Below are 16,197 nucleotides of genomic sequence, written 5' to 3'. Positions count from 1 at the left end.
AATTTCAATCAACACAGCTCGGGGCAGCAACTGCTCCGACCGAGGGGAAACCTCAGAGAGTTGCGGAATCGGCCACCCCTCCGGTAAAGACCCCACCCACCCCGGGCGTCCTCTCGTCTCCCCCCCTCCCACCGGGCGGAAGTTTGAAAGTGCAAACCGTCGCTCTCGTAGACAGCTTTTGTCCCCCTGTCGTCTGACTCCTGAACGGACCCCTCACGCACGGAGTGACTCTCCGTCCCACAACCTACCTCGCTGTGGACCTTGCACGTTGTCCGTCTGCCTGTTTTATGCTGATCCGATCTCTTCTCTCCCACAAAGTCCTCCATTTTCCTATCATCCATACGCGACTCTTAAGAGAGACCCGGATTTCTGGGCCTCCATCACACTCCTGGCTGACCATTCCACACACCCATCACTCTCTCTGTAATAAATAAATAGTTTCTACCTCTAACATTCCCCACCCCCCCACATACTTTCTTCCAATCACCTTAAAAATGTCCCCTTGTATGAGCCATTTCCACCCGGGGAAAAAAATTCTCTGGCTGCCCACTCGATCTGTGCCTCTTACCTTCTTGTAGACTTCTATCAAATCACCTCTCCTTCACCCCAGAGAGAAAAGTCCTTATCTCGCTCAATCTATCCTCATAAGACACGCTCTCTATTCCATCCCAGTAAATCTCCTCTGCACCCTCTCTAAAGCTTCCTCATCCTTTCGATAATGAGGTGACCTGAACTGAACACAAGACAGTGTTCTATCAGGCTGTAACATTACCTCACGCCTCTTGAACTCAATCCCCCGACTAACGGAAGGCCACCACACCAGAGGCCTTCTTAACCACCCCATCAACACTTTGAGGCTTCTCTCATGCGAAGCCCGTGGTCCCCGTTCCTCCAGACTGCCAACCGCTAACGAACCCGTGACCAATTCTCTCTGCAGCTCGCGGTTCTGATGTGGTTAATGACATACGTTGGCGCGGTGTTTAACGGATTGACCCTTCTCATCCTGGGTAAGGCAGACTCTTGTCGATTCTGTAGCTCTACCAATCTTTTTAACCTACTCCAAGCTCAATCTGAGCTTCCCCTCCCACAAATCCCTCCGCTTTTCTGTCAGCCGTGTGTCTACCCAAGCGTCTCTTAAACGCCCCCAATGTATCTGCCTCCGCCACACCTGAATTATTTGGGTTTCAGCCCCCTTCCTTTCCAGTCCTGATGAAGCTTCTCAACCTGTGATGTTATTTCCCTCCGTGGATGCTGCCTGACCTGCCGAGTCCCTCCAGTATTTTGTCTGTGTGTGTGTTGCTCTGGATTTCCGGCATCTACAGATTTTCTCTTGTGTTTATGCTGTACAAACACACTCCAAGATCAATCTATCCCTTCCCTCCCGCATCCACCTCCATTTTTTCATGTGCCTGTCCAAGAGTCTTTTAAATGTCCCCCGTGTGTCAGCCTCTCTACCACCCCTGGCTGGACGTCACGCTGAGCAGGTCAGGCAGCATTTGTGGAGGGGAATAAACGGTCGATGCTTCGGGCCGAGACCCTTCATCAGGACTGAGAAGGAAGGGGGCAGAAGCCAGAATAAGGTGGGGGGGGGGAGAGAGGGAGGAGAACAAGCTGGGAGGTGATAGGTGAGACCAGGTGAGGGGGAAGGTGGGTGGGTGGGGGAGAGGGGGGGATGAAGTGAGACACTGGGAGGTGATAGGTGAGACCAGGCGAGGGGGAAGGTGGGTGAGTGGGGAGAGGGGGGATGAAGTGAGACACTGGGAGGTGATAGGTGAGACCAGGTGAGGGGGAAGGTGGGTGGGTGGGGGAGAGGGGGAATGAAGTGAGACACTGGGAGGTGATGGGTGAGACCAGGTAAGGGGGAAGATGGGTGGGTGGGGGGGGGGAGATGAAGTGAGACACTGGGAGGTGATAGGTGAGACCAGGTGAGGGGGAAGGTGGGTGGGTGGGGGAGAGGGGGGATGAAGTGAGACACTGGGAGGTGATAGGTGAGACCAGGTGAGGGGGAAGGTGGGTGGGTGGGGGAGAGGGGGGATGAAGTGAGACACTGGGAGGTGATGGGTGAGACCAGGTGAGGGGTAAGGTGGGTGGGTGGGGGAGAGGGGGGATGAAGTGAGACACTGGGAGGTGATGGGTGAGACCAAGTGAGGGGGAATGTGGGTGGGTGGGGGAGAGGGGGATGAAGTGAGACACTGGGAGGTGATAGGTGAGACCAGGTGAGGGGGAAGGTGGGTGGGTGGGGAGAGGGGGATGAAGTGAGACACTGGGAGGTGAGAGGTGAGACCAGGTGAGGGGGAAGGTGGGTGGGTGGGGGAGAGGGTGGATGAAGTGAGACACTGGGAGGTGATAGGTGAGACAGGGTGAGGGGGAAGGTGGGTGGGTGGGGAGAGGGGGATGAAGTGAGACACTGGGAGGTGATAGGTGAGACCAGGTGAGGGGGAAGGTGGGTGGGTGGGGAGAGGGGGATGAAGTGAGACACTGGGAGGTGATAGGTGAGACCAGGTGAGGGGGAAGGTGGGTGGGTGGGGGAGAGGGGGGATGAAGTGAGACACTGGGAGGTGATAGGTGAGACCGGGTGAGGGGGAAGGTGGGTGGGTGGGGGAGAGGGGGGATGAAGTGAGACACTGGGAGGTGATAGGTGAGACCGGGTGAGGGGGAAGGTGGGTGGGTGGGGGAGAGGGGGGATGAAGTGAGACACTGGGAGGTGACAGGTGAGACCAGGTGAGGGGGAAGGTGGGTGGGGGAGAGGGGGGATGAAGTGAGACACTGGGAGGTGATAGGTGAGACCAGGTGAGGGGGAAGGTGGGTGGGTGGGGGATGAAGTGAGACACTGGGAGGTGGTAGGTGAGGGGGCAGGTCGGGGGGAACAACATCTGCAGGCTCCTGCACCACAGGAGAAGAGGACATGTCCTGGGTGCTTTGGAGGGAGGGGGGACCTTAATGATGGAGGCTGATGCTTTGAGTCATGTCCTGGATGCTGGGGCAGCTGGTGGGCTGAGATTACAACCCTCTGCTGCTTTCTCCACCCCCCCCCCCCCCCATACCAGACGGTCAGGACGCTCCCCCTCCCCCTGGTACTGCGATCGTGTCCATGTGTGGGCTGGCCGGGGGGGGAGATGATGGGTTGAGGTGTGAGGAGGTGAGGTTCCTCACCCTCGGACATTTCTGACGGCGTTTGTTCTTTCTGCCTCATCCAGCTCTCCTGCTGACGTTCAGTGTTCCCGCTGTCTACAAGAAATACCAGGTGAGTCCCGGGCCAGCTGCTCCTTGGAACGGACGGTAGCTGGAGTGAAATTGGGGGGTGGGGTCAGTAAGGGCTAGTAGAGGAATGGGCGGGAGGGGCAAAATGCCCTGTTCCTCTGCCTCCCTCCCCAGTCCATTGATCCTCGTGGGGTGCTAGGCTCCCTGTTCCCTCTGGAGTCGCAGAGGAGACCAGCCTGTCGGGGAGGGGTGGGGGCAATCTCTCCCCTCGCCACTGACGGTTCTGATTCCCACTCTGTTCCAGATGGAGATCGACCACTACGTGGAGATGGTTCAGAAGCAGATCAGCAGCGCCACTGGGAAGTGAGTCGTCCTCGAACTCCCAGGACCTTGGGGCCGTCCCGAAATCATGAGCCCGGCGGTGAACCTCTGCCGCCATTACCTCCCGAGGGCTGACTTCTGTAAAGGGGAGCTGGGATTCGTTTGGGGACTGACACAGGACTGTTGGGAGAGAGTGGGATTCGTTTGGGAACTGACACAGGACTGTGGGGAGAGAGTGGGACAGTGGGATTAGTTTGGGGACTGACACGGGGCTGTGGGGAGAGAGTGGGACAGTGGGATTCGTTTGGGGACTGACGTGTCTGTGGGGAGAGAGTGGGACAGTGGGATTCTTTTGGGGACTGACGTGTCTGTTGGGAGAGAGTGGGACAGTGGGATTCGTTTGGGGACTGACGTGTCTGTGGGGAGAGAGTGGGACAGTGGGATTAGTTTGGGGACTGACACAGGGCTGTGGGGAGAGAGTGGGACAGTGGGATTCGTTTGGGGACTGACACAGGACTGTGGGGAGAGAGTGGGATTCGTTTGGGAACTGACACGGGGCTGTGGGGAGAGAGTGGGACAGTGGGATTCGTTTGGGGACTGACGTGTCTGTGGGGAGAGAGTGGGACAGTGGGATTAGTTTGGGGACTGACACAGGGCTGTGGGGAGAGAGTGGGACAGTGGGATTCTTTTGGGGACTGACACAGGACTGTGGGGAGAGAGTGGGATTCGTTTGGGAACTGACACGGGGCTGTGGGGAGAGAGTGGGACAGTGGGATTCGTTTGGGGACTGACGTGTCTGTGGGGAGAGAGTGGGACAGTGGGATTCTTTTGGGGACTGACACAGGACTGTGGGGAGAGAGTGGGACAGTGGGATTCTTTTGGGGACTGACGTGTCTGTGGGGAGAGAGTGGGACTGTGGGATTAGTTTGGGGACTGACACGGGGCTGTGGGGAGAGAGTGGGACAGTGGGATTCTTTTGGGGACTGACACGGGGCTGTGGGGAGAGAGTGGGACAGTGGGATTCTTTTGGGGACTGACAGGACTGTGGGGAGAGAGTGGGACAGTGGGATTCTTTTGGGGACTGACGTGTCTGTGGGGAGAGAGTGGGACAGTGGGATTAGTTTGGGGACTGACACAGGGCTGTGGGGAGAGAGTGGGACAGTGGGATTCGTTTGGGGACTGACACGGGGCTGTGGGGAGAGAGTGGGACAGTGGGATTAGTTTGGGACTGATACAGGACTCTGGGGAGAGAGTGGGATTCATTTGGGAACTGACACAGGGCTGTGGGGAGAGTGTGGAACAGTGGGATTAGTTTGGGGACTGACACAGGGCTGTGGGGAGAGTGGGACAGTGGGATTAGTTTGGGGACTGACACGTGGCTGTGGGGAGAGAGTGGGACAGTGGGATTAGTTTGGGGACTGACACAGGGTTGTGGGGAGAGAGTGGGACAGTGGGATTAGTTTGGGGACTGACACGTGGCTGTGGGGAGAGAGTGGAACAGTGGGATTAGTTTGGAGACTGACACAGGGCTGTGGGGAGAGAGTGGGACAGTGTGATTAGTTTGAGGACTGACGTGTCTGTGGGGAGAGAGTGGAACAGTGGGATTAGTTTGGAGACTGACACGGGGCTGTGGGATTGAGGACCCAGAGGCAAATTTGAATAATTCTCCCTCCTGGCTGTGACTTGGGGGTGCGAAACAGGTTGTGCCTGCCCTTTCACCCCCTTCCCTTTCCTCCCCTACTGATACTGATTTATTTTTCTTCACATTTTCCCGCAGAATCCAGGAAAAACTGCCGGGCACAAAGCGGAAGACTGAGTAAACGGCTGGACTCCCACTCCAGGGAATTGTGCTCCCCACACCACACCACCCCCCCCTCCATCAAGCTACTAAACCACCACCCCCCGGCCCACGTGTGTTTTGGAATTAAAACGCTCAATGCCCATGCTATGATCTGTACTGTCGTCACCAGTCTGCTGTGATGGGTCACAGAGGCCTCAATGGCCCCCCCCTCCACTCTCACCTCCCCACCCCTCCTCCCTCCACACACGGGGGGGGGGCAGAGTGGGGAAAATGAGGAGCGTGGTCAGTATTACCCGTCAATGCACCAGCTGAGAACAACATTCCTCATCAGCTTCTGTCGAAATAAGATTTTATATATGAATATATATATTATAATATACGTGTGTGTATATAAATGTGTTATAAATATGTCCTCCTCTGGAAACAACTGTCTGTGACATCTGCTGTAGATTTCTGGGCGAGGAAGGGGTAAAGGTCACTGGCTGATGGCCTCGGGGGCCCCCCCCCTCTTTAATTGTGGAAGCATTTCAATGTGTGTGCTCAATGCTGTAAGTGGACCCGGGGGGGGGTGGTGACCGACTGTAGAAGGGTCTCTCTGGGGCTGGAACTGTGTGTCTGAGTGACGGTCTGTGCGTAGGAGCGTGCCCCCTCTCCCTTGTGGGGTGAAGGCCGGGCGTGCGCCGTTTTCGATTTTCTTTTCCCACACCCCTCGTCCCCACTCGCATCCTGCAGGCTTACCGTGGTGGGTCACAGCATCAGAATCGTGGGACGATTACCCTCGCTCGCCCCACCCCACCACTGGTGCGGGAGGGCACGCCAGCCTTGGCAATTAGTTGATTCTACGGTTCACCGGCCAACCCAATGGGGGGGGGGGGGTTGTGCCAGGGAGCGAAATTCCTTTAGTTAGATACACTGGCCGTCCCCTAACAACTGGTATCCGATGTAGAGATGGGTCGGGGCAGTGGGAAATGGGAATATCATTAACCCCAGGATCGAGAGGGTACGAGCAAGCACGGCGGTTTAAAACTTCTGTTGTCATTTCAATTTGCAGAGCTGTTGAGTTTGGAGTTAAAAGAAATCACTGGTTTGTGGTTTGACTGTGGGTGGGAGGAGAAAGTCACCCCGCCCCCCAAGGGGTGACTGCAGTCCATTCCTTTACCAGCCCCACTGGAGTGTGATGGTCCCACCTCACCAGTGTTACCGCCACTGTTGTGGGGGAGATGCTGTCTGACCCTGGCCTCCTCCTCTACCAGCCTGCCCTGTTAACCCCTTGTCTGCAATCTCTGAGCGAGCAGGGTGGGGAACCAGGTCCGCTGTCTGCCCCCCCCCTCCTTCCCCACCTGGATGGACAGGAAGCTGGGGTGGGTGTGTGTGTGTGTGTTCATAAGATATAGGAATAGAATCAGGCCATTCAGCCCATCGAGCCTGCTCTGTCATTCCATCGTGGCTGATTTATTTTCCCTCTCAACCCCATTACCTAACCAAGAACTGATCAACCTCTGATCAACTCTCCACAGCCATCTGAGGCAATGCGTCATTCGCTCTGGCTGAAGAAATGTCCCTCTATTCTGAGGCTGCACCCTCTGGTCCTAGCCTCCTTCCCCCCCCCCCCACCCCCCCATTGGAACCATCCTCCGCCCACCTCATCGAGACCTTTCGGTATCCGATAGGTTTCAATGAGTTTTCTCTCCCCCACCCCCACCCCAATCCTGCTCTACTCCAGCCGATACAGACCCGGAGCCATCCAATGCTCCTCACACGTTAACCCCTTCTGGGATAGTTCTCGTGAACCCCCTCTCTGGACCTTCTCCAGTGGCCGAGTCCTTCTCTTCCCCCCCCCCACCCCCCCACCGCGGGAAGCACGCGTGTTCGCACACGCTCACGGGGCCGAGTTTCGAGACCACATTCTGCAGCGAACCTGGGTGAACTGCCAGGGCTGGGTGTGAGTGTAACGGGGAGGTCCGAGGAGGTGAGTGTGTGTATGTGAGAGCGAGATTAGATTGAAGGCACTGGAAAGTAGGCGATTCCTGCGGGGGTGGGGGGGGGGGGGGGGAATCAAACTTACTGTGATGTTGTCGGTAATAAATTCTGCCCCTGTTGTTTAAGCTGCCCTGAGTACGTGAGTTCTTTTCGGCCGCGTCTTCGTCTCGTTGCGCTCCCTCTCAAACGTGTGGGAACTCGCCCCGGGTGAGGGTTCAAACCGCGGCGTCCGAAGGAAGCCCCGTCGGTCGGCTGCGGTCTGTGGGAGGGGGCGCATTGGAGTGGTGCGAGTCCGTTTCGATCGCCCTTCCGCTGGGAAGGGCGCGGGGAATGATTGACGATGCCTGTGGCTCGGTCGCCGAGCGGGACCGTCCACCGCGGCAGCGATCCGGGCTCTGATTCCCGGCGCCCGTGCGGTTCTCGCCGTGACCGCGTCCCTCCCACCTTCGTGTTGGCGAGCTGTGAGCACGGTGATGCCTGCGGGCTGCCCCCCGGCGCGCCCTCAGACTGCGCGCATGGTTACTGGGGCGCAAAAACGGCGCATTTCACCGAGTTGCGATGCACTTGTGACAAATAGAGCGAATCTTTACCTTCACACGTTGGGGTGAAACACTGCCTCCATAGATGCTGCCTGACCTGCCGGGTTCTGTGTGTGGTGTTCAGTGAGCGGTAAGCGCGGACCAGTTATTGTAGATAACCCTGCGATTCATTTTCTTCTTGTCATTCAGAGTAATTAGGAGGAAAAGATCATGGAAGCAGTGAAGGGCTGCACCCAACAGACTGGGCAATCAAAAAAACCCCAAAACAGTTCAAATACATTAAAAAAAAACATTAATAATAAATATCGAGAACATGGGATGAAGAGTCCTTGAAAGTGAGTCCATGGGTTGTGTGAGACTCTCCCTCACTGCCCACCCTCCGGTATCTCCGTCTCTGCGACCACATCCTGACCCAGACACGGTACCGTAGCCGTGTCTCGTTTTTGGGAACGTGTCCCTCGCTGCCTCTCCCCCCTTTCAACTTTCTGCTTCTTTGTCTCTACAGTTCTTTCATGCTTATCCACTCCCTCCTTTATCTTTCCTCTGATTGGTTTTCCACCTGGCGCCTCTACCCCTTCCCCCTCCCCTATCTCTATTTCTGGGCTTCGGCCCTCTCTCCCCCCCCCACCCCATTCCTGATGAAGGGTCTCAGCCCGAAACTTTGGCTACTCTTTTCTCACGGATGCTGCCTGACCTGCTGAGTTCTTCCAGCGTCGTGTACGTATTCTTTGACCCACAGCATCTGCGGTTGTATTTTTGTGCGGACAGTTCAGTGCTGGGGCGAGTGAAGTTATCCCCTCTGGTTCAAGAGCCTGATGGTTGAGGGGTAGTAACTGTTCTACAACCCGGTGGGGAGGGGGGGGTGTCTGCCTCCTTCACCTTCTCAAGGGGCAAATTGGAGATGGTAAATGCTGGCGATGCCTAATGTCCCACTCGGCAGATCCTTCTCAGAAAGTGCGTGAACTTGTGAACTACCTTCCTTGCGCTTTGACCTCTTGCTGGTTCTTCATCCATTCGAACATCTTCGGGAGAGGTATTCCCTAGGGGCAAGCACAAGGGATTCCGCAGACGCTGGGAATGCGGAATAACACAGTCGCACACAAAATGCTAGAGGCACTCATCAGGTGGTGCCGCGATTTGTTATCCCCATCATCCGCCTTCTCCCGAGAACCTGTGGTGCCCTGAACTGATCAACAAGCTGTCAGTCTCTGCTTGGGATATATCGAATGGTCTGGCCTCCACGGATGTCTGTGGCAACCCATTCCACGTTTCCACATGTAGACTGTGGGGCGGCGGTCAGCACGGCCCGGGTTCGATACCCGCCCGAAGGAAGCCTGCACATTCTCCCCGTGGCCGTGCGGGCTTCTTCCCACAGTCCAAAGACGCACCGAGTGGTGGGTTAATCGGTCATTGTACACGGTCCTGTGATTAGGCCTGGGTTAAATCGACGGGTTGCCAGGCAACGAAGCTCAAAGGGCGGGTATTTCAAGCTGCAGCTCAATAAAATAAAACATAGAACATAGAAAGTAGGTGCAGGAGTAGGCCCTTCGGCCCTTCGAGCCTGCACCGCCATTCAGTATGATCATGGCTGATCATCCAACTCAGAACCCTGTACCTGCTTTCTCTCCATACCCCTGATCCCTTTAGCCACAAGGGCCATATCTAACTTCCTCCTAAATATAGCCAATGAACCGGCCTCAACTGTTTCCTGTGGCAGAGAATTCCACAGATTCACCACTCTCTGTGTGAAGAAGTTTCTCCTCATCTCGGCCCTAAAAGGCTTCCCCTTTATCCTTAAACTGTGACCCCCTCGTTCTGGACTTCCCCAACATGGGAAACAATCTTCCTGCATCTAGCCTGTCCAATCCCTTTAGAATTTTATACGTTTCAATAAGACCCCCCCCTCAATCTTCTAAATTCCAGTGAGTATAAGCCTAGTCGATCCAGTCTTTCTTCATATGAAAGTCCTGCCATCCCAGGAATCAATCTGGTGAACCTTCTCTGTCCTCCCTCTATTGCAAGAATGTCTTTCCTCAGATTAGGGGACCAAAACTGAACAGTACAGACCCTTCGGTCCATATGCTGCTATCCCGATTCTTTCACCTACTCCAAGGTAACCCTCCATTTTCTATCATCCATATGAGTTTCTTAAACAATGTATCTCCGCGTACAAAACCCTACCTCTGACACCCCCCCCCCTCTACTTTTCCTCCAACCATTTGCACAGTAGCGTAACTCTGCCGTGGAGCATCCCAAGCCCGGCTGTGAAAGGGGGAGGGCTGGGCACTGCGGCGAGGAGTGGTTGGACAACTTGCCCAGGACTCCGGCGAGCTGCCTGTTCCCCAGTGAGAGCGACGGGCTTATGAAGCTAAGTAGGTCCATTAACAAAATCTCTACGGGTGTACCGTGGAGGACATTCTAACCGGCTGCATCACCCGGGGGGGCCACCTCACAGGATCAGAAAAAGACGCAGGAAGTTGTAAACTCAGCCGGTTCCAATGTAGGCACCAGCCCCCCCCCCCCCCCCCCCCAGTGCCCAGGGCACCTTCAAAAGGCGAAGTGTCAAAGACCCCCATCACCCAGGACATGCCCTCTTCTCATTGCTACCATCAGGGAGGAGGTACAGGGGCCTGAAGGCACACTCATGCTCTGCTGGGTGAGAAGCTGACAGTGATGCAGGTGGATGCTTCCCTGGTGTCATGGATTATTGATTACCTGACTGGCAGACCACAGTACGGGTGCTTGCAACACTGTGTGTCAGACAGAGTGGTCAGCAGCACTGGGGCTTCCCAGGGGACTGTCCTGTCTCCCTTTCTCTTCACCATCTACATCTCGGACTTCAACTACTGCACAGAGTCTTGCCATCTTCAGAAGTTTTCTGATGACTCTGCCATAGTTGGATGCATCAGCAAGGGAGATGAGGCAGAGTACAGGGCTATGGTGGGAAACTTTGTCACATGGTGCGAGCAGAATCATCTGCAGCTTAATGTGAAAAAGACTAAGGAGCTGGTGGTGGACCTGAGGAGGGCTAAGGCACCGGTGACCCCGTTTCCATCCAAGGGGTCGGTGTGGACATGGTGGAGGATTACAAATACCTGGGGATACGAATTGACAATAAACTGGACTGGTCAAAGAACACTGAGGCTGTCTACAAGAAGGGTCAGAGCCGTCTCTATTTCCTGAGGAGACTGTCCTTTAACATCTGCCGGACGATGCTGAGGATGTTCTACGAGTCTGTGGTGGCCAGTGCTATCATGTTTGCTGTTGTGTGCTGGGGCAGCAGGCTGAGGGTAGCAGACACCAACAGAATCAACAAACTCATTCGTAAGGCCAGTGATGTTGTGGGGGTGGAACTGGACTCTCTGACGGTGGTGTCTGAAAAGAGGATGCTGTCCAAGTTGCACGCCATCTTGGACAATGTCTCCCATCCACTCCATAATGTACTGGTTAGGCACAGGAGTACATTCAGCCAGAGACTCATTCCACCGAGATGCAACACTGAGCGTCATAGGAAGTCATTCCTGCCTGTGGCCATCAAACTTTACAACTCCTCCCTCGGAGTGTCAGACACCCTGAGCCAATAGGCTGGTCCTAGACTTATTTCCACTTGGCATGATTAACTTATTATTATTTAATTATTTATGGTTTTATATTGCTATATTTCTACACTATTCTTGGTTGGTGCGGCTGTAACGAAACCCAGTTTCCCTCGGGATTAATAAAGTATGTCTGTCTGTCTCTCTGTCAGCGATTCAGGAACAGCTTCTTCCCCTGTGCCATGAGCTTTCTGAACGGACATTGAACCCGTGAACACCACCTCGCCACCTTTTCATTTCTATCTCTACACCACTTAATTATTTACTGTAATTCATAGTTGGTTCAATGTACCGCTGTCGCAAAGACAACAAATCTCACGACACGTGCCGGGGATACGAAATCCAATTCTGACCCCGATCCTGTTTGTGTGGATACTGAATTATATTAAACCCGATTTTCAGTGCGTGATCTCCGTGATCGCGCATCAACCACGCTTCACCTCGCCCTGGAAGTGCGTGACGGGACAATAAAGAGAAATTAGGTGTATTTGAATATAATATATATATATATATATATATTTAAATTTGAACAATTCCTCTGCAGAAGAGTTCCGTGGATCGATTGCGTTCCGTGACTCCGGTGACAGGTGTCACGGGGAGAGTTCACTCCCGAAACGCGCCCAGTGGAATCTCCCGTGAGCTGAGGTTTAGGGGCTCGGTTACCCTCACTGGTCAGGGAAGGTGTGCCAGGGCAAATCTCCCTCCCAAATCGACAGCGTGTCCCTGCCACCCATCCTGTGACCCCCCCCCCCCCCCACCACCACCACCGCGAGCCGAGCTCTGATCCCGGGGCCTTACGCGTCCTACCGACACCAGAGGCTGGGAGGGACCACTCGGCTGATCCAAGTGGCCGGACCCACGGCCGCAGGTTGGAGGCGAGGGGAGGAACAGAAGGGGTGGGGAGGAGAGGGAAGGAAGGAGGGTGAGGGAGGGGAAATGAGGGATGGTGCGAGGTGAGAGGGGTAGGGAGGGAGGGAAGGAAGTGGAGACGAGGGGAGGAGGGAAGAGGGGTCGAGGGAAGCAGGGAGGGGTGGGAGAAGGGGAAAGGAGAGGAGGGGAAGAAATGGGTGAGGGAGGGAGGGATGGGACGTTGAGGGAAAGGAAGGAGAAGGGGAGGAGCTGCCCCTCCCCTAGTCGCCCCCTGAGCCCAGCGCTCCGGGCTGGCCGGGAAGACTTTCCTGGTTCTGGATGCCAGGGAGGTGCCAGACGTCCACCCTGGCCATCACTTGCATCTTCCTGTCCCACTCCTGGGCCAGCAGCACCTTCTGGGTGAGGCTGTAGCCCAGCGAGGCCTGGTGCCTCTGCAGGATATGGCGCTTGATGGTGCTGAGCTTGAGGGTGGCCAGCGTGGCCCCGCACACCATGCAGACCAGGCCGTGCCGCCACCGGTCGTAGTCCATCAGGTACTCCAGCCGCCAGCGCTCCTGGTAGTTGCGTCGGTGGTCCCGGCCCGGCTTCCGCCTCTGGCTCGCCGGCCGGCTCTCCGGCTCGTCCACGTAGACCTCGATCTCCACCGGGGTCGGCACCCCGACCTCAAGCCGCTCCCCCAGGTCACCCAGGTCCCTGCCCGCTGACTCCACTGCTGCAAGAGTCAGAGAGACGTACATGTCAGTGCAGAGGCCGAGGGGCCAAGTGGTTACAGGTATAGTAGGGGGCAAGAATCGGGAGCTGGACTCCCTAACGCAGTCCTACAATGAGTTCTTTTTTTTAACATTTTATTTTTATTTGGATAAGGCATTCACAAGTATTACATGAACTTTTAACATGTAACGTGGCGGCCCGCACACGCGGGACTCGAACCGCCATCGGGGGCCGCGGCAGCGCGTTTGGAACTACCCGCTCAGGGGCGGACCTTCCGGGGACAGTCGGACGTCACGTCCGCCCCGCAGGGCGCAGGGGCCCATGGGAGGGGAGATTTAAGCGCGCGATTTTGAATCGAGCTCAGCTCTCTCTGCCCCGTCCACCACAATAAAGCCTTTTCCATTATATTATATATGTATAAATCTATATATTTTCACACATTCACAAGTACACACTGAGATGATATTAAAAGAAACATAGTTAGGCACTTAAGTAGATATTTATGTGCAATTGTAATTCCACACTATTAAACTAAATAAGAATTGTTAAAATTAATAATAATTTCCGCGTATCTCTCCCCGTCCATTTCTTTCTTGTCCGAAATAATGTGTGTAACCCTATGTAAATTCCATGGTAGGTGTTTGTATCTTTAACACATTCTTGTTTGCTCCTACTAGAAACATACTTATCCAATTCCTGTGTACTTCATTACCAGAAGACAAAGGGGCAGAAGTCGGCCGTTCGGCCCATCGAGTCTGCTCCGCCATTTCATCATGAGCTGATCCAATCTCCCCTTTAGTCCCATTCCCCCCCCCCCCCCCGCCTTCTCACCATAATCTTTGATGCCCTGGCTGCTCAGATACCCATCAATCTCCGCCTTAAATACACCCAATGACCCGGCCTCCACTGCCGCCCGTGGCTACAAATTCCACAGATTCACCACCCTCTGGCTAAAAAAATTCCTTGCATCTCTGTTCTGAATGGGCGCCCTTCAATCCTCAAGTCATGCCCTCTCGTACTAGACTCCCCCAAATTACTTCAAATTATCTTTTTTTCCCCCTCAAATCTTTTCCTTTACGATGAATTCAACGCTGACTGGCAACTCCTGTGACGCCACTGGTGCCAAACTGTATGGGTCTCTGCCGTTCCCTTGGGTTCATCAGCTGCAGGGGGAGGGGGAGCCCGCTTGCTCCCGATATACATATAGAGCCCAGAAAAAGTATTCGCTCCCCCCCCAACACTCCCCTCGGAAGTTTTCATGTTTTATTGTTTTGCAACTTTGAATCACAGTGGATTTAATTTGCCTTTCGTTGAAACTGAAAAACAGAAAAAGACTATTTTGTGTCAAAGTGAAAACAGATCTCTAGAAAGTGATCTCAATTAATTACAAATATAAAACACAAAATAATCGATTGCATAAGTATTCGCTCGCTTCAAGTCAGTATTTAGCAGACGCACCTCTGGCAGTACTGTAATTACAGCCTTGAGTCTGTGTGGAAAGGTCTCTGTCAGCTTTGCTCATCTGGACACGGCAATTTTCCCCCATTCTTCTTCACAAATTGCTTAAGCTCTGTCAGATTGCATGGGGATAGGGAGTGAACAGACAGCCACAAATTCTCAGTTGGATTGAGGTTCTGGACTCGGACTTGTCCACTCCAGGACATTAACTTTGTTGTTTTTAAGCCATTCCTGTGTAGCTTTGGCTTTGTGCTTGGGGTCATTGTTTTGCTGGAAAACAGATCTTCTCCCAAGTCGCAGTTCCCTTGCAGACTGCATCAGGTTTTCCTCCAGGATTTCTCTGTATTTTGCTGCATTCATTTCACCCTCTGCCTTCACAAGCCTTCCAGGGCCTGCTGCAGTGACGCATCTCCACAGCGTGATGCAGCCACCACCGTGCTTCACGGTAGGGATGGGTGTGTGTTTTTGATGGTGTGTGGAGTCGCGTTTCGTCCAATGACTAAAAACCTCGATTTTGGTTTCATCAGACCATAGAACCTTCTTCCTGCTGACTACAGAGTCTCCCTCATGCAGTCTGGCAAACTCTAGCCGAGACCTCATGCGAGTTTTTTTCAACACTGGCTTTCTCTTTGTCACTCTCCCATGAAGCTGTGACTGGTGAAGCTCCCGGGTAACAGTTGTTGTATGTGCAGTCTCTCCCATCTCAGACACTGAAGCTTGCAACTCCTCCAGAGCTGTCACAGGTCTCTTGGTGGCCTCCCTCATAAATCCCTGTCAGAATACTGACTCACCAGCAGTTGGACCTTCCAGATACTGGTGTACTTTTACTACAATCAACTGAAACACCTTGACTCACACAGGTCAAAAACAGATCTCCGTTTAACTACGGTAATTATGAGACTTCCAAAACCTATTGGCTGCACCAGTGACTGAATCGAATTGACTTTATTTCTTACATCTTTCATATACATGAGGAGTAAAAATCTTTACGTTATGTCTCTGGTCTAAATGTGCAATAAATAGTAATTTATAATAAATTGTTTGTACAACAGGATTGTCAATATAGCATAGGAATACAGTTGTATCAGTCTGACGGCCTGGTGGAAGAAGCTGTCCCGGAGCCTGTTGGTCCTGGCTTTTATGCTGCGGTACCGTTTCCCGGATGGGAGCAGCTGTAACAGTTTGTGGTTGGGGACTCGGGTCCCCAGTGATCCTTCGGGCCCTTTTTACACACCTGTCTTTGTAAATGTCCTGAATGGTGGGAAGTTCACATCTACAGATGCGCTGGGCTGTCCGCACCACTCTCTGCAGAGTCCTGTGATTGAGGGAGGTACAGTTCCCATACCAGGCAGTGATGCAGCCAGTCAGGATGCTCTCAATTATGTCCCTATAGTAAGTTGGGGGCCCATACCAAACTTCCTCAATTGTCTGAGGAGAAAGAGGCGCTGTTGTGCCTTTTTCACCACACAGACGGTATGTGCAGACCACGTGAGATCCTCGGTGATGTGTATGCTGAGGAACTTAAAACTGTTCACCCTCTCAACCCCAGATCCATTGATGTCAATAGGGGTTTAGCCCGTCTCCATTCCTCCTGTAATCCACAACCAGCTCCTTTGTCTTTGTGACGTTGAGGGAGAGGTTGTTTTCTTGACACCACTGTGTCAGGGTGATGACTTGTTCCCTGTAGGCCGCCTTGTTATTATTTGAGATTAGATCAATC

The 16,197-nt window shown here is 53.9% G+C and overlaps 2 protein-coding genes across 6 annotated transcripts in view; one reads left to right on the top strand and one right to left on the bottom strand.

The window, feature by feature from the left end:
- LOC140717746 (reticulon-3-like) overlaps positions 1-7,428 on the top strand; it is a 46,179-nt gene extending 38,751 nt beyond the window's left edge. For both annotated transcript variants that reach the window (XM_073031459.1, XM_073031460.1), the window contains 4 exons: positions 938-1,007; positions 3,198-3,244; positions 3,506-3,564; positions 5,300-7,428. In XM_073031459.1, the coding sequence (XP_072887560.1) occupies positions 938-1,007; positions 3,198-3,244; positions 3,506-3,564; positions 5,300-5,342 (219 nt within the window). In that variant the 3' untranslated portion in view covers positions 5,343-7,428. The remainder of the gene's footprint in view (positions 1-937; positions 1,008-3,197; positions 3,245-3,505; positions 3,565-5,299) is intronic.
- Positions 7,429-11,948: 4,520 nt separating this feature from the next.
- The window catches only part of LOC140717747 (zinc finger translocation-associated protein-like), a 35,043-nt gene continuing 30,794 nt past the window's right edge, over positions 11,949-16,197 (bottom strand). For all 4 annotated transcript variants that reach the window (XM_073031461.1, XM_073031462.1, XM_073031463.1 and 1 more), the window contains one exon: positions 11,949-13,020. In XM_073031461.1, the coding sequence (XP_072887562.1) occupies positions 12,569-13,020 (452 nt within the window). In that variant the 3' untranslated portion in view covers positions 11,949-12,568. The remainder of the gene's footprint in view (positions 13,021-16,197) is intronic.

Source organism: Hemitrygon akajei, chromosome 28 (assembly GCF_048418815.1).
Source record: "Hemitrygon akajei chromosome 28, sHemAka1.3, whole genome shotgun sequence".
NCBI classification, from domain to species: Eukaryota; Metazoa; Chordata; class Chondrichthyes; order Myliobatiformes; family Dasyatidae; genus Hemitrygon; species Hemitrygon akajei.
The sequence above is the reverse complement of the archived record's forward strand: the minus strand, read 5'-3'. Positions and strand labels throughout refer to the sequence as shown.